This window comes from Chionomys nivalis, chromosome 4, assembly GCF_950005125.1.
Source record: "Chionomys nivalis chromosome 4, mChiNiv1.1, whole genome shotgun sequence".
NCBI lineage: Eukaryota > Metazoa > Chordata > Mammalia > Rodentia > Cricetidae > Chionomys > Chionomys nivalis.
Genome location: NC_080089.1, coordinates 65710367 through 65725790, shown reverse-complemented (window position 1 = coordinate 65725790; position 15424 = coordinate 65710367). Strand labels below are relative to the sequence as shown.

Genomic DNA, 15424 nt, shown 5'->3' with positions numbered 1-15424 from the left:
TATAGACCTATGTTGGCTTTCAAAACAGATATGTATAAATGTACATATATTTAGCAGTCTGTCTCCTAAATGTGTTAACAAAGGTTAAATAACATTTTATTTGAAAGAAACAATTTGGCCGAGCGGTGGTGGCACACACCTTTAATCCCAGCACTTGGGAGGCAGAGAGGCAGGTGAATTTCTTTGAGTTTGAGGCCAGCCTGGTCTACAGAGTGAGTTCCAGCACAGGCTTTATTACACAGAGAAACCCTGTCTTAGAGAGAAAAAGAAAAGAAACAATTTATGTCTGTCCATCTATATTTTAGTTTTTTTATACTAAGCATACATATTTGAAAAAGATTTTTTTTTCAATTTTTAAGGAAAAAATGCCAAAGCTACCAAAAAAAAATTTTTTTTGTACATACCATTGTCTCCTCCTCCAAAAGACCACACAGTTCTTCCATCTTTGGACAAAGCAATCGTATGTGAACTTCCACAAGAAACCTCTCCTACATTGCTAATATCTTTTACTAGTGTTGGAATGTTACGGCTGTTACTGTCTCCATGACCTTAGATAAAGCACAGAAATAATGTTAACTCCTTTTCTCCAATTTCACAAGAGTAATATGCTATCTGTTATTTTTAAATGCAAGTAAATACAAAAAGAAAATCATCTCTACCTGCTCTCCTAGGTTGCTCCCTACCTGGGGGAGACAGGCATATTAACGAGTCATTAGAGCATTCTAAGTTTCTGCCTTCGTACTCACCTTATCTGTCTAAAAACACATCCATGTTAACTTGCTTTCACTGATTACATTAGAAACTTTAGGATCACAATGTATGTTTCTTATTTCTGAAACTACAGTGCCTGGTTACAATACTATCAGATTTTATAACATCTTAGATAACAGCACCAGAATCTAGGTAAAATTATCTATAGAAATACAACCAATTTTGCCGGGCGCACGCCTTTAATCCCAGCACTCAGGAGGCAGAGGCAGGCGGATCTCTGTGAGTTCGAGGCCAGCTTGGTCTACAAAGGGAGTTCCAGGACAGGCTCCAAAGCTACAGATAAACCCTGTCTCCAAAAACAAAACAAAACAAAAAAATACAACCAATTTTGAATTTAAAGCTCATATAATAAATGGCCTATGAACTTTATGCTCACTGGTTCTTAGCAACTGATCATTTCTGTTCTGGGTGAATAATTCTAAATTTTAAAAACTCTTACCTAATCTTCCAAAGTCTCCTTCACCCCATGTATATAATTCACCATCCTCTGTGACAGCAGCACTATGTCTGTATCCAGCTGACACACAAACAACTACCTGGATTGCACATAAGTAAATCTGATAAGCATACAAATGCTAAAACACATACATACATGGATATCAAAGACACTACTACTCACAACTCACGTAGTAGCCATGAGGATCAAGGCTATTGACTAAGTAATTACTTAAGTCCATGTTCTGTTTGCTGAGCCCTGAACCCCAGCTTTGACCCAAACAAGAGAACAAGTTTTCTCAATCCAAAAAGGAGACATTGTGATTTTTAGCAAAGAGATCAATCTGATTAATAGAAGGAAAGCTACATCAATCAAGTCTTTACTGAAGGAGTTGGAGAGAATGCAACAAGAAACAATGGCAACTTTTAAATCTAAGATTAGTATAAAACCTCTGGTCTTTACTGAGCAAGGAAAACTCATTACATAATTAGCAACTCTAAAAATACTTGTTATTAACAATATAATTAGAATATAAGCTCACATTAAACTTCTCATTGCCCTTTTTGTCATCAAGAAATTATCTTTCATTAGTACAGTGGTTCTCAACCTTCCTAATGCTCTGATCCTTTAATACAGTTCCTCATGATATGGTAGATAAAATTGTCATTGTTACTTTATGACTGTAATTTTGCTACAGTTATGAATCACAATGTAAATATCTGTGTTTTCCAATTCTGTGTTTAGGTGAAACCTGTGAAACAGTCATTCAACCCCCAACAACTGGGTTGTGACTTACAGGTTAAGAACCACTGGATTAGAAGAATCAAGGCAGTAAAGACATATAACAATATGCCCTGGGGATGACTTATACCTTCCAACACTGATCAATATTATCAGCTAATTAAAAAAGCACCAATAACTCCCTGTCTTTTTAGCCTCCAAAAATAAGAATTCACAAAGAAACTTAAAATATTATCATTTTTCATCATGACACTTAAATTACACTGCTATATAAGGGGAATATTTAAAAGAATATTTAGCAATGGAATTAAGAAAGAAAATATTAAAAGAACCAGAAAAATCACAACTGTTTAGAACATTTAGCAGAAGCACCTTAAGAGTTTCGTATCATATTCAATACTTTTTCAGTCACTGAGGTAGGGTCTCATTATGCTCACTGCCCTCAAACTGGCAATCCTAACTGTCTTTAACTGGAATTACAAATGTGTGCTACCATACCCAGAACACTCTGTACCTTATCAGGTATTTGTTGTTTATAAAGCTGCCTATCAAGTTTACAAAGTGGGACATTACAAGACCCATTTTTTTGGAGTTGATGAGTGAGTTGAAACAGTACAAGTCATAGCTGTGTGGTATTTATTTTATAGCCATTTGAGAAATATCTCTCATAACAGGAAAAATATTATATGTATTCTTTTATAAAATTTAAAATCTTAAAACAGAAACAACGTAAGTCTTACCTCTGTTAAGAAAAGTCAAACAAAAATAAAAAGTTCTGGAACCAATTATTTAAATGAGACTCTTGACAATCACTTAACTAATCTAAATGCCTCATCAATCAAGGGCTAGAGAGGTGGCTCAGTACATAAAGTGTTTGTCATGAAGACATAAGAATCAAGTTCAGTCACCAGAACTCTGCAAAAAGCCAGAAGTGCTGGCATGTGTTTGTAATCTCAGGCTGGAACTGAGGAGACAAGAGGTCCCTGGGCTTGGCCAGTCAGCTTGGCTTAACTGGTGAGACCCTATCTCAAAAAACAAGGCTGAGCTGTAAAGAGTTTGTTGTTCTTGCAGAGAACCTGGGTTTGGTTTCTAGCACATGCACAGTTCCAAGAAATCTGGCATCCTCTTCAGGCCTCCTCAGGCAACAGGTATGCACACACATACACATAGTACACACACATACATGCAGGGAAAACACCCACATGCATAAAATAAATCTTTTTTGCTTGTTTTTTGAGACAGGGTTTCACTGTGTAGTCCTGGCTGTCTTGGAATTCACTCTGTAGACCAGGCTGGCCTCAAACTCACAGAGGTCCACCTGCCTCTGCCACCCTATTGCTGGAATTAATGGCATGTGCTACCACCACTACCTAGCAAAATAAATCTTTTTTAAAAGATGTATTTTTGTTATTTTTTTTTATTATGGAGGAGGGCATGTGCATGCAAGTACCTATGGAGGCCAAAGACACTGATCTCCCTTGGAATTGGTGTGACAGGGTAGTTGTGAGCCACCTGATTGGGTACTAGGGACAGAACATGGGTCTTCTGAAGAGCAGAAGGCATGCTTAGCCACTGAGCCTTCTCTCTAATCCCCCCCCCAAAAAAAATCTTAAAAAGTGAAATGCTGTCCTAGAAACGACACCCAAGGTTGACCTGTGCCCCCCCACATACACATGTAAAGAACTAAAGTAGAAATTAAAAAGAACTAAAATTGAATGACACATGTAAAGGCATTCTATAACCTATAAAACAGATACACAAAAAGATAAGGCAGAGTGATAAACAAAAGGTAACTCAGAAAAGAATACATCAAAAGACAACCAATACTGCCAGCTACTATACCAGCGCATCTGATTATTTGTAAACCCACAAAAAAGCACATACCTTTCCCTGTAGTGGGCCCTGGATAAGCTTGGGGTATTTCTGGGTTGAACTGTTCCCATGTCCCAGCTTCCCATAGTCACCATCACCCCAGCTGAAGACTTCACCTTCTGTAGTAAAAGCTAAAGTGTGACCATCGGAGCCTTTAGATGATGAAACTTTTTTAATGGACCGGTGAGGCTCAAAAGTTAACTTTTTTAAAGTAGACTGATTATTGGAATCTCCAAGGCCCAGTCTCCCATAGCTGCCTTTACCACAAGCTCTCACAGAGCCATCCGTAGAAATGACAAATGTGCAATACTGTCCAGCTTCAATCTACAAAAGAACAACAGAATTTTTGGTTAGAAAATGTTTTGAGAGAGTCAAAGTACAATACTTCAAGTTTATCAAAAAGGAAAAAAAGGAAATTGTTCAACGCAGAATATGGCATGATCTTCCACAGAGAGCAGTAAGCAGAAAACACCGCATTCACATATTCATTTCACACTGAGGATAAATTCACCATCTTTTAAGGTTATCTACTGGAGCATGACAAAAATAAAACAATGGGGTTGGAGAGATGACAAAGTGGTTAATAGAACTAGCTGTTCTTTCAAAGAACCTGGGTTTCATTTTCCGCACCCACATGGCAGGTCACAACTCTTTAACTTCAGTTCCAGGGAATCTGACATCATTTTTCCGGTTCCACGGGCACTGTACTCACATGGTACACACACAAGTATGTAGGCAAAACACCCATATACATAAAACTAAATAAATAATTTTTAAAAAAAAAAATCTAAAAAATAAAACAACAAAGTAAAAATTATACCTTCCTCTTACAGTTGGAGAAGGAAAAAAAATCCCATTAATTCCTTAACAGTCTATTAAAGCAAGAATCATTCACATAAAAATTATACTCACAAGTTGGGTGGTTGTGGTGCACATCTTTAATCCCAGCACTTAGGAGGCAGAGGCAAGTGGATCTCTGTGAGTTCAAGGCCAGCCTGGTCTACAAGAGCTAGTTCCAGGATAGGTTCCAAAGCTACAGAGAAACCCTGTCTTGAAAAAACATAGATAAATAAATAAATAACGTGTATATTCATATATTCTATATGCATAATAAAAATACAATTTAATGAAAATATAAAGCCTTACAATGAACTACAAATACAGAGGGGAAAGTGATCATAAGACAATGAAATGACAATCTGAAAAAGAGAAAAGTCCAGTTCTTATTATGACCAGTGTTGAATATAAAAATAAAACTTGATGCCATACATTAGGCTTTTTTTTATTTAGTTATGTATTTATTCTTATTTTATTTATCTTTTTTTTTTTTTTTTTTCGAGACAGGGTTTCTCTGTGGTTTTGGAGCCTGTCCTGGAACTAGCTCTTGTAGACCAGGCTGGTCTCGAACTCACAGAGATCCGCCTACCTCTGCCTCCCAAGTGCTGGGATTAAAGGCGTGCGCCACCACCGCCCGGCTATTTTATTTATCTTTAGGATTTGGATTTTGAAACAGGTCTGGAACTAATTATATATACCAGGCTCTGCTTCCTGAGCACTACTAGCATTAAAGGTGTTTACCACCAAACCCTGCTTCATTAGGCTTTTTAAAAATCTAGGTCCAAATTTAATATTTTGGATGTAGAAATGGTGCTAAGGATATTAAAGATGAAAATATGTATTTTTCTGTTAAAATACAGAATTAATGTGATATAATATATAAATAGATGATCAATCAAGAGCTTTTTTTTCTTTTGGTTTTTCAAGACAAGGTTTCTCTGTGTAAACAACAGCCTTAGCTGTCCTGGAACTTACTTTGTAGACTAGTTTGGCCTTAGAGACCCACCTACCTCTGCCTCCCAAGTGCTGGGATTAAAAGGCGTGCATCACCGTGCCCCGCTTCAATCAAGAATTTTTACTCATTGAAAAACAGAATCAACATTACTTAAGGCACAGAAGTACACACACACACACACACACACACACACACACACACACCATTATCTACCAGTTCACAAGAAATACAGAGAGAGAACTTACGGTCTGAGCATCAGAGAAACTGGGAGCCAGTTTGGGTTGTAGTATTTTCTCCTGTGTGCCTTCTACCAACTGATGGCTGCTATTGCTGCCCCAAACATACACTTCACAGGTTTCAGAGACAATGGGAGCATCACCAGTCTGAATGCTGTCTGGGCTTGCACATGTTCTTGAGTAGTCAGAAGCCATTCTACAAACCTATTAAAAATTTAAATACACAAAATAACCAATACATTATTAGTCTAATTTTACATGTTCTCTGAAATTATTGTCTTAACTTCTAATATTCTAAGCTACTCACATCTATCATCATAAACAGCTTTAAATAGATAGCTAGTATATTTATCAGCACAGAATAAATCACAAAAGAGAAAAATACACAATCAAGCCTTTTAAAATAAAAATGCTATCACATACACTTTACAGAAAAATCAAAGTTCATAAGGACAAAGTAGGAAGAAAACACCCCTGAAACTCACCTTGACACAGTGTTAACTATTTTCATATGCATGGTCATTACTGTACATACAGAAGTGACAAATGATACAAGACATTCAAGCAAAACCTTCTGCCTGCTCTGCACAACAGTCCATTTAATAGTAAATTAACATTAACCACTTTCCTCTAACTGCCATTTAAATTCTTTATTTTTATTATGTAGAACATTTTTAAGAATCTGTTATTGGGTCAGGCATGGTGGTGCATATCTTTAATCCTAGTACCTTTATGAAGGAGGTAATATCAGGCAGATCTCTGTGAGTTTAAGGTCAGCCTGGTCTACATGATGAGACCTTGTCTTTAAAAAGAGTATATTACTGTATTTTGTTAACTTCCTTAAAAGGAAATCTCAGAAATGGGATTATACACATAAAAAAAAGACAATCTTATGATTCTTGGAACATTATATCAACTTGCCTCCTAAAATTGTGCCATAGTATTTGATGCCATGGTATTTGGTCACCAGTACTGTATAAATGGAGGACTGTCCTGAAAACAGTGACAGCCTAGAACAACATGATACAGAAATGTACATAAAATCTAAGTCACAGCAAATTGGGCAATGGTGGTGCACACCTTTAATCCCAGCACTCATGAGACAGAGGCAGGCAGGTCTCTGTGAGTTCGAAGCCAGCCTGGTCTACAGAGCTAGTTCCCCAAAAAAGGGGATATAAACACATAGACTAAAAGATTTTAAAGACATTTTTTAAGTAGAAAAAACTGAACTAGAATTCAGGCACACATATGTAGCAACACAACTACAAAAAACTGCAAGGAACTTAGTTTAAAAGTCAACATAGTGCTTCCGTTGTGGAGGGGAAAAAAAGAAATGACCAGAATGTAAAAGGACTTCTGCATTTTGGGGTGTGTGTGTGTGTGTTCGCATGCACTATGACACTCATGGAGGTCAGAGGATACCTGGAGGGGTCTGTTTCTTCTTCCATGTGGCGCCTGGAGATGACACTCAAGTTGCAGGTTGACAGTAAATGCCTTCAGCCCCTTAAGTAGTCTCAGCAGTTTAAAATTCTATTTTGTGTTTTTTAAAACCAGTTAGAAGGGTATTTATAACAACTCATTAAGGCACAGAACTGGTTATATATATATTTCTGAATTTGTTTTACTCAATAATTAGTTTACAACAAAAGTTACCAGTACATGATTCAAAACAAAATAAATAAAAGGTGATACACTGAAAAGTATCTCTTTCGACTAAACACTGAGTTCCACTCTCCAGAGGCAACCACTGGCATCATCTCCTTTTAGAGCCTTTCTAGAGATCATACGTCCTAATATTCTACAACAACGTCTTTTTTAATGCAAAGCTATGAAGATTACATACCTCTTCAAAAAGACATAATGCTGCCTCATAGAGTGAACATAAGCCTTCAGTTGTTCTAGTTGGTTCTCTCCACTGACTCCGATCAGCAGACGAACCCTGTAATTAAACATTGTAGGGTACAATATGGAAAGAAAGCAACATATATGCTAAAAAAAAAAAAAACAATCAATACACTACAAAAATCTATTTGAAAAACTGTTTATAAGTTTAAGTGTACTGTGATCAAATCTGAACATTAGGCCATGAAATCAACTAAAAGGGTTACAAAACCTTGAGTCAAATGATCGATCAATTAAGCACCAATCCCTAACTGCCTCATTAAATAGTAAGAAAGCCATACTAAATAAAACACAGGTTCTTCAGGACAAATGTAGAATCTTGAAGACAGCAATCTACTTTCCAGTGGTATCCTTGACTCACTAAGGATATATGACAGGGTATGAGGCCTTTGGGAGAAGGATTTCTGACTAGGCACACCTGCTATTTGTCCAGAAATGACAGGACAAATAGACAGAAACTAGAAAGCCAGCAATAAAGTTAACCAGTTACATTTTACAGCTGTTATAAGGGACTCATTTGTGGGACAAGTTAATCAATTTAACAGAAGCAGGTTAAAAAGTATACAGTGTAGTCAGAAAAAAAAATGGGTTTCAAAGAAAGACTCAAGGGTGTAAGAACAAATTAACACAGTAAATGGCCCAAGAGTTCATGTTATATTATGATGCTCAATAGATGTATAAAACATAGTTGCCTTACACCTTCAAGATCAAGGTAAATAATATCTTACCTCACAGATTAACATGGCAACTGAAAAAGGATATGCAAAGCACCTGGTAAAAAACAGGCACTACAATTAGTTCACTTCCTCCTTACTTCATGTAGTGAGGAGGAGTGAATCAAAGATGCTGAAAAGGCATGGAGTAAAAAATATTATTAAACAATGAACAAAATACACACACACACATATTTACTAGAAGGATTTCTTAAGCTTACAGAGTCAATTTAAATATCAAATCAATTTGTGAATACATAAACAAACTTATGTCTAGCACATATTAGATCCTGCAGTAATCCAAGCACAGGGTGCAGGGGTGGGATGATGAAGCAATGAAACTCTCCCTGCACCCTGCCATACATCAAGCCAAGCTCTCCTGGAACCTATTTCCAGGTCCCTGATAGTTCTACACCTCCCATTTGCAGCTTTAAGCAAAACTAAGCCCCCTACACATACATACACACCTATATATGCAAGATAAATTTATGGTACATCACAGTACCTGACTCCTTGGCTTACAGACTAAGCCAGACTAAATCACATGGTGTAGAACACTCCTTACCTACTAGAAACTTATAGAAGTTAGAAACCCATGTATGATCTCAAAGCATATTCTCCCCACCCCCCTTCTCTCTCTCTCCCTCCCTCCTTCCAATTGTGAAGGGTAATTCTGTGTCAGCATTTTTCCTGAACCTGTTCTACCTGACATGCATTTCTGTTATACAAATAGAAGTTGTGAAGAACAGTCTAAAGTCCTGGGGTACTCCCTTCCTTCTAAGGAAAAGGTGAAGAGGCCTCTTACTAATTTTGTTCTAGAAGGAAATACACCATGGCAAGTATATAATCATAGTCATGGTGTCTAATAATATCTTTTTCCCCTCTTTGGTAGGAAAAGTTATACAAATGCATAGCTTATAAGAGGAATTGAGTGACTTTTCAAAGGAATGTTAACATATGCAGAGGAACAACATTTCAGATTTGAAATGAGAAAACAAAGTATGAAAGAAGAATAAATAAAATGAGAAAAAGAGATCTCCAAGAGGTTGTACTGGTGACTAAGAAAACACAAAGAGCTTAAGTATTCCCCTCAGCTGTTATCTGAAGACTGTTGTATTTAGATTATAACATAAAGTTCTAGGTTTAAACAACAATTTAAGATTATAGACCTATGTCAATACTCTGTACCCTAACAAAGCACTACATGTTTTAATCTTATTTAGCATTATGAGGTTCAAATTTTCATAGATCCTGTCATCTAAAATCTTTAAGTACTTATCTATAACATTATTTTTTTAAGTGAAAACTTTTTTTAAAAGAAACTTAATGATAAAGTAACAATATTAACAGTTTAGTTCACAAATGTAAAACAAACAGCAGATAAAAAGTTGAATGCTTCTGACTTGAACATAACTCTCTTAATGAAATATTTTTAATAATCAAAAGCTTTGCATTTCACTTGGTGGAAGGAAAGGCTTGGAATATGTAAATATAACAAAAGGCATTTTTAGTGAATTTTAAATACATTCGTTAGGTTATTTGGGGCAATAAAAGAAACATGAACTCTCTCTCTCTCTCTCTCTCTCTCTCTCTCTCTCTCTCTCTCTCTCTCTTCCCTTCCCCTCTTTTCCTCTTACAAAAACAAAAACAAAAAATCTCTGTGTGTCACTGTGAATTCAAAGCCAGCCTGGTTTATGCCAGGAATTCCAGGACAGCCATAGAAACACAGTGAGACCATTTCAAACACACACACACACACACACACACACACACACACACACACACAGCAAAAACAAACAACAAAAACCTGATCAATTTAACCTAAGAATAGTTAGACCTAAGTCAGTTTATAAGTATTTGAGTCTTAACACTTTCAAATTTAAATTTTTATTCTTGGATTTCAAAAAGTTACTACATTTCAGTCTTGCACATTCTTAAATTTTATCATATATAGGTTTATTCTTTAATATGATATTATAGGTTATGGTGGTGAAGGAATTTACTTCTACAGACAAGAAACTCAGGGGCTGGAGAGATGGCTCAGTGGGTGGGAGTGCTAGCTGCTCTTCCAGAGGACCCAGGTCCAAGTCCCAGCACCCACATGGCAGCTTACAACTGTCTAAAATTCCTATTCCAGAGGATCTGACACCTGCACAGACATACTGCATGTATAGCAAGAAAAAAGGGGGGAGCTAGAGAGATGGCTTAGCAGTTAAGAGCACTGACTGCTCTTCCAGAGGACCTGGATTCAATTCTCAGCACCCACATGGTGGCTCACAACTGTCTGGAGCTCCAGTTCTAGGGAACTTGACACCCTCACAAAGACATACATGTAAAAAGTAATAAAGGAAGGAAGGAAGGAAGGAAGGAAGGAAGGAAGGAAGGAAGGAAGGAAGGAAGGAAGGAAGGAAAACTCTTTAGACTTTTACTTAACTCATTCATTACTTTTCTTCATTAAGGTCTCTGTTTAGATGTAACAACTCAAGATTCCCTTCCCTGACCACATTAACTAAAATAGCAAACCTTTTAACACTCAACTTATCATTTTCTGTTTTCCTCTTAAAATAGCTCACCTGAAATTATGAATATTTTATGACTTATTTATTTTTATTTTATGCGTATAGATACTTTGCCTGCAAGTATGTCTGTGCACCATGTGCATGCAATGCCCACAGAGAACAGGAGACGGTGCTGGATCTCATGGAACTGAGGTTACACTATGTAGGTGCTGGGGCCTGAACCTGAAAGAGCAACAAGCTCTTAACTGCTGAGTCATTTTCCCAGCCCCCTAAATTTATATATTTCTTTCTTGATCATCCTAGCAAGATGTGAATGAACTCTGTAAGAGCAGAAAGTGCTGATTCTAACACTTAAACTATAAACTCAGCTTCTGACCCAGGGGCCTTCATTGTACTAATTGTCCTATCCCTATAGATCAATATGTGCAAGTTTCTTCCCACAGAGCATAAAAAAAATTTAACCAACTTAACATCCTAAAAGAACTCCCAAATCATTTACAAGAGCCACAAACTCATTAAAAGCAGGTTGACCAGCCAGCAATTTGTCAAAGTTGACGCTTGGAGTACATACCAATGAACGCCTCATCTGCATTAATATAGCCATGAAGCAGTCGAAGCTGATCATTCCTTCCTGGCTTGATAGTAGTTTGTTTTTCTCCATGGTATGTACAACTGCTGAAGCTCCCAAAGCCATTTCTATCCATTCAAGAAGATATCTCAAAGAACCTCTCTGAGCTGCCAAGCCAAGCAGCAACTCAGAAGCTAATCTACGACCTAAAGTGTCTGCCCCAGAATTGGGAATAGTTACTCCTTTAAGAAATGCTGTGACTTGTGATAAGCAGTCCAAGCCCATAGGAGGAATCTTGCTTTCATTTGCTAAAGACAGTGGAGGCAAAGAGCTCACAACTTCAATTGCAGTGTGAATAACGTCGTTGCAGAGACTGAGACCAGGTCCCGACACAGGCATCATCCAACTTTGTCTTAGAAGTGCAAATAATAAACTTAGACCTGTTCGGACACCCATTTCTATAAGTGCATCAGTGCTTGACCGGGGACGTTCACTGACAGAATGAACATCCGCTGAACCAGAGCTGCTCTCTGGAGAATGCTGCTGCTGCTTCACTTTGCCTTTGTCATGGTACTTATTAGAAAGTGCATAAAAGACACGCTGAAGTACAAGCAGTCGTTTCCGTAGTGCCCCGGCAAATGGGGAATCTGAACATACCATCTTTGCTAGTGCTAGCTGGCTGCTAAGAAGGGCATCCAAATAATGGTCCTGCTCATCACTTGAAAGAGACTCACGTTCAAAGTCGGGCAACTGTGGTCCTTTGAGACACAAAACCTGTTGAGGCAAAGGTACTACTTCCTTATTGCTGACCAGTTTAGAATACAAAACAGTAACTCCCTCTCTTGTAGCAATAGATTCACTATCCTCTGTGATCCAGGAGCTGTTCAGATGTTCAAGCCATTTCAGTTTCACAGGTGGAACCATAGTCGCCATGTTGATTTATTCTTCAGCCATTAGTTCTACAGAAGAAGAAAAGAAGACAGTCAAAAACTAGACCCCCATCTCAATTGTCAGAAAGTGTACCTTGACAATTGCTTTTTCAGATTCCCTCATAGACAGATGACAGATACATAGTTTTCTTAAATGCACAGATGATTCTTAAAGTGTTTATGAAATTCCCATTTTGATTTCAAAACTTATAGAATATAAATGAAGCCTGTGATGGTTTGAAAGAAAATGGCCTCCAAAGGGAGTGGAGCTATTAGGAGGTGTGGACTTGTTGGACTAGGTGTGGCTTTGTTGGAAGATGTGTGTCACTGTGGGGATGGGCTTTGTGGTCTCAGACATGTTCAAATCACACCCAATGTCTCAGTTCACTTCCTGCTGCCTGTGAGTCAAGATGTAAGAACTGTCAGCACCTTCTTCAGCACCATGTCTGCCTGCATGCTGCCATACTCCCAGTCGCCATGCTCCCCGCCAAGATGATAGCAGACTGAACCTCTGAGACTGTAAGCTGCCACCTCAATTAAATGCTTTCCTTATGATAGTTATGTATGAGAAAAGAATGTAGTTTTAAAAATTCTTAATAAAAACTATTTTTAAATGTTTCCCTTTTAAGAGTCATGGTGTTTCTTATAGCAACAGAAATCCTAACTAAGACAAAGTCTAAGGTTAAGGTCATGGTATATGTCAATGTTATATTTTAGCTTTGATAAATATGGCACAGTTTAATAAGACATTAAATTAAACAGCAAAGAATAAAGGATATCTGAATTAATTGACTGATAAAATCTATGTGACAGAGAATAACAATTTTTGAAAACTAAGAAGCTGGACTCTCAAGAAGTTTGCACCCATGTCTTGGCTGTATGCTAACCTTTCTTTGGCATCTTTCTCCCTCTCTTAATTCTGTGTTTCTTAACGAATTCTAAGTTTATTTGGAAAAACAAAATAATTATAAGTTTTTCAACAGTTTATTATAGAAAACAAAATTCTGTGGAGAAAGTAGCCAAGACCTGATCTTATCCCTGGCTCTCCCTTCATGGCTACACTTATGATTTCTGATTCCTGGAAAGAGTCCCTTTGTATTTAATTTGCACTTGCTGTTCCCTCTACTTAAGAACCTGCCTTCACCAAGTCAATATCTAGTGCAAAATCTCAGTTTAAACAGCCCCAACACCAGGGATTTACTACTCTCTACTAAGTAAGACAACATAACCATAAGGTAACTATCACTTCCTGAGGGAAACAATTCGTGACTGTACCCACATGAGATAAAGTCTATCTTTTAAAATACACAGCAGTCACTACCTTAACTTGGTAACACCTTTCACAGCTTGCAATTATATACTATTTGTGTAGTTATCTGCTTAATGTGCATTTACAACACAGTGAGAAGTATACACCAGTTAGCCTATTTTGCTCCTGGTTCTTGATAGCTTCTAAGACCCTAGAAATGTCATAAGTGATAGGGGTGCATTTTTTTTTATATATTCATAAGCAAGCCCCTTCCTAACATATCTAAACTTATACTCAGATGACTAGGGTAACTCTTGGTGAGCTCCATTCTGAAGGAAATGGTCATCAGAAAACCAAACAAGCGATTAAAGGATCAGAGCTTTCATGTCTACTTCCACGCCTTTAGGGAGTGAAAGGGAGACTGCTACTGAGTCGACATTTATCAAAGCTATTCCCTTCTCCAGGCCTAGGAGGAGAGCCCTTTTCCAGAGGTCTTCAGCTTCAATTCTGGCACATGCTGGGTGCAGTTCATCCCACTCCAGCCCCTGGCACTTGCTGATTGGTGTGGACTCTTTGACTCATTAAACCATATAAATTGTTAAACCAAACTGTAGAAAAGGAGACAGATTTGGACTGAGCACCTGCATAAAGTTTTACAGACCAAACCATATTGGAGGACCCATGCTAACGTTTCTCATCAATAAGCTAAAACTAAGTCATTATCTCATCTACTGAGAAAGCAGGGGAGACAAACAGCCAAATCTCCAAAGAGCCAGTCTTGGGCACATGACAGAAACCCTTTGCTTTATCCTACACACACAGGCAGGTTTAAAGAACCAATCTACTTTGTTCTTTATTTCTGCTTGCTTCAGTCCTTTTCTGTCCATAAAGCTAATCTCCCCTACTCAGCTCACTAAAACACCCATTCTAGTACAGAATGAGGTGCTGCCTAATTCAAGAATCATATATAAAAGTAAATTAAGTCTATAACTTAGTTTGCTCTAAATTTTGTCTTTTGATAAAATTATCGATGCTTAACAGTGCAAAATTAACACTTAATGTTTGTAGTTACCACTAATTAAAAGGAAATGCACAAAAAGCAAAAAGACTCACTGCATTTGCTGCAAATTGTTTTGCTACAATGTCAGTAAGAACTAGTCAGCAAAGCATGAAGTCAATGTGCTTATTCAGCACAAAAAGAACTACAGACAGCTATAGACAAAAAGAATCAAACGAATGGGGTTTCATTCTAGAACCACTAATTCACAATCCTGATGAACCAGCTAAATCCTGGCAAACTGCTGTTTTGTTTTACTATAGAATGATTTATCCTACTAAAAGAAGTTCATTTGTTTTTTTTTCCTCTTTCTTATCCAAAGCACAAATCCAAATATAATTACATAAATTATCAAATCCACCAACAAAAAGTAGAATTGGAGAAACCACCAAAAGATTAGGTGTTTAAAAAAAATACAAATAGTACTTCAATATTATCCTAAAACAAAAATAGATTAAAGGAGGGGAGAGGGAGGCTAAAAGACAAGCAGAGGATTCCTGCAAGTGAGTCCTTAAAATGGTTCCTGCAAGTGAATTTGCCAAAATCTGAAGTTTGCACAAATGTTCCAAGTAAACAAAGCAATTAACAGCTATTAACATTTATCGAGCACTTTCTACATGGCAGGAATCATTACTGTCT

At 37.3% G+C, this 15424-nt stretch overlaps 1 protein-coding gene across 6 annotated transcripts in view; it reads right to left on the bottom strand.

The window, feature by feature from the left end:
• Herc1 (HECT and RLD domain containing E3 ubiquitin protein ligase family member 1) overlaps positions 1–15424 on the bottom strand; it is a 172797-nt gene that overhangs the window by 130144 nt on the left and 27229 nt on the right. For all 6 annotated transcript variants that reach the window (XM_057767484.1, XM_057767483.1, XM_057767487.1 and 3 more), the window contains exons 2-7: positions 11554–12509; positions 7692–7787; positions 5858–6052; positions 3833–4144; positions 1211–1307; positions 405–548 (exon numbers count right to left, since the gene is read on the bottom strand). In XM_057767484.1, the coding sequence (XP_057623467.1) occupies positions 405–548; positions 1211–1307; positions 3833–4144; positions 5858–6052; positions 7692–7787; positions 11554–12483 (1774 nt within the window). In that variant the 5' untranslated portion in view covers positions 12484–12509. The remainder of the gene's footprint in view (positions 1–404; positions 549–1210; positions 1308–3832; positions 4145–5857; positions 6053–7691; positions 7788–11553; positions 12510–15424) is intronic.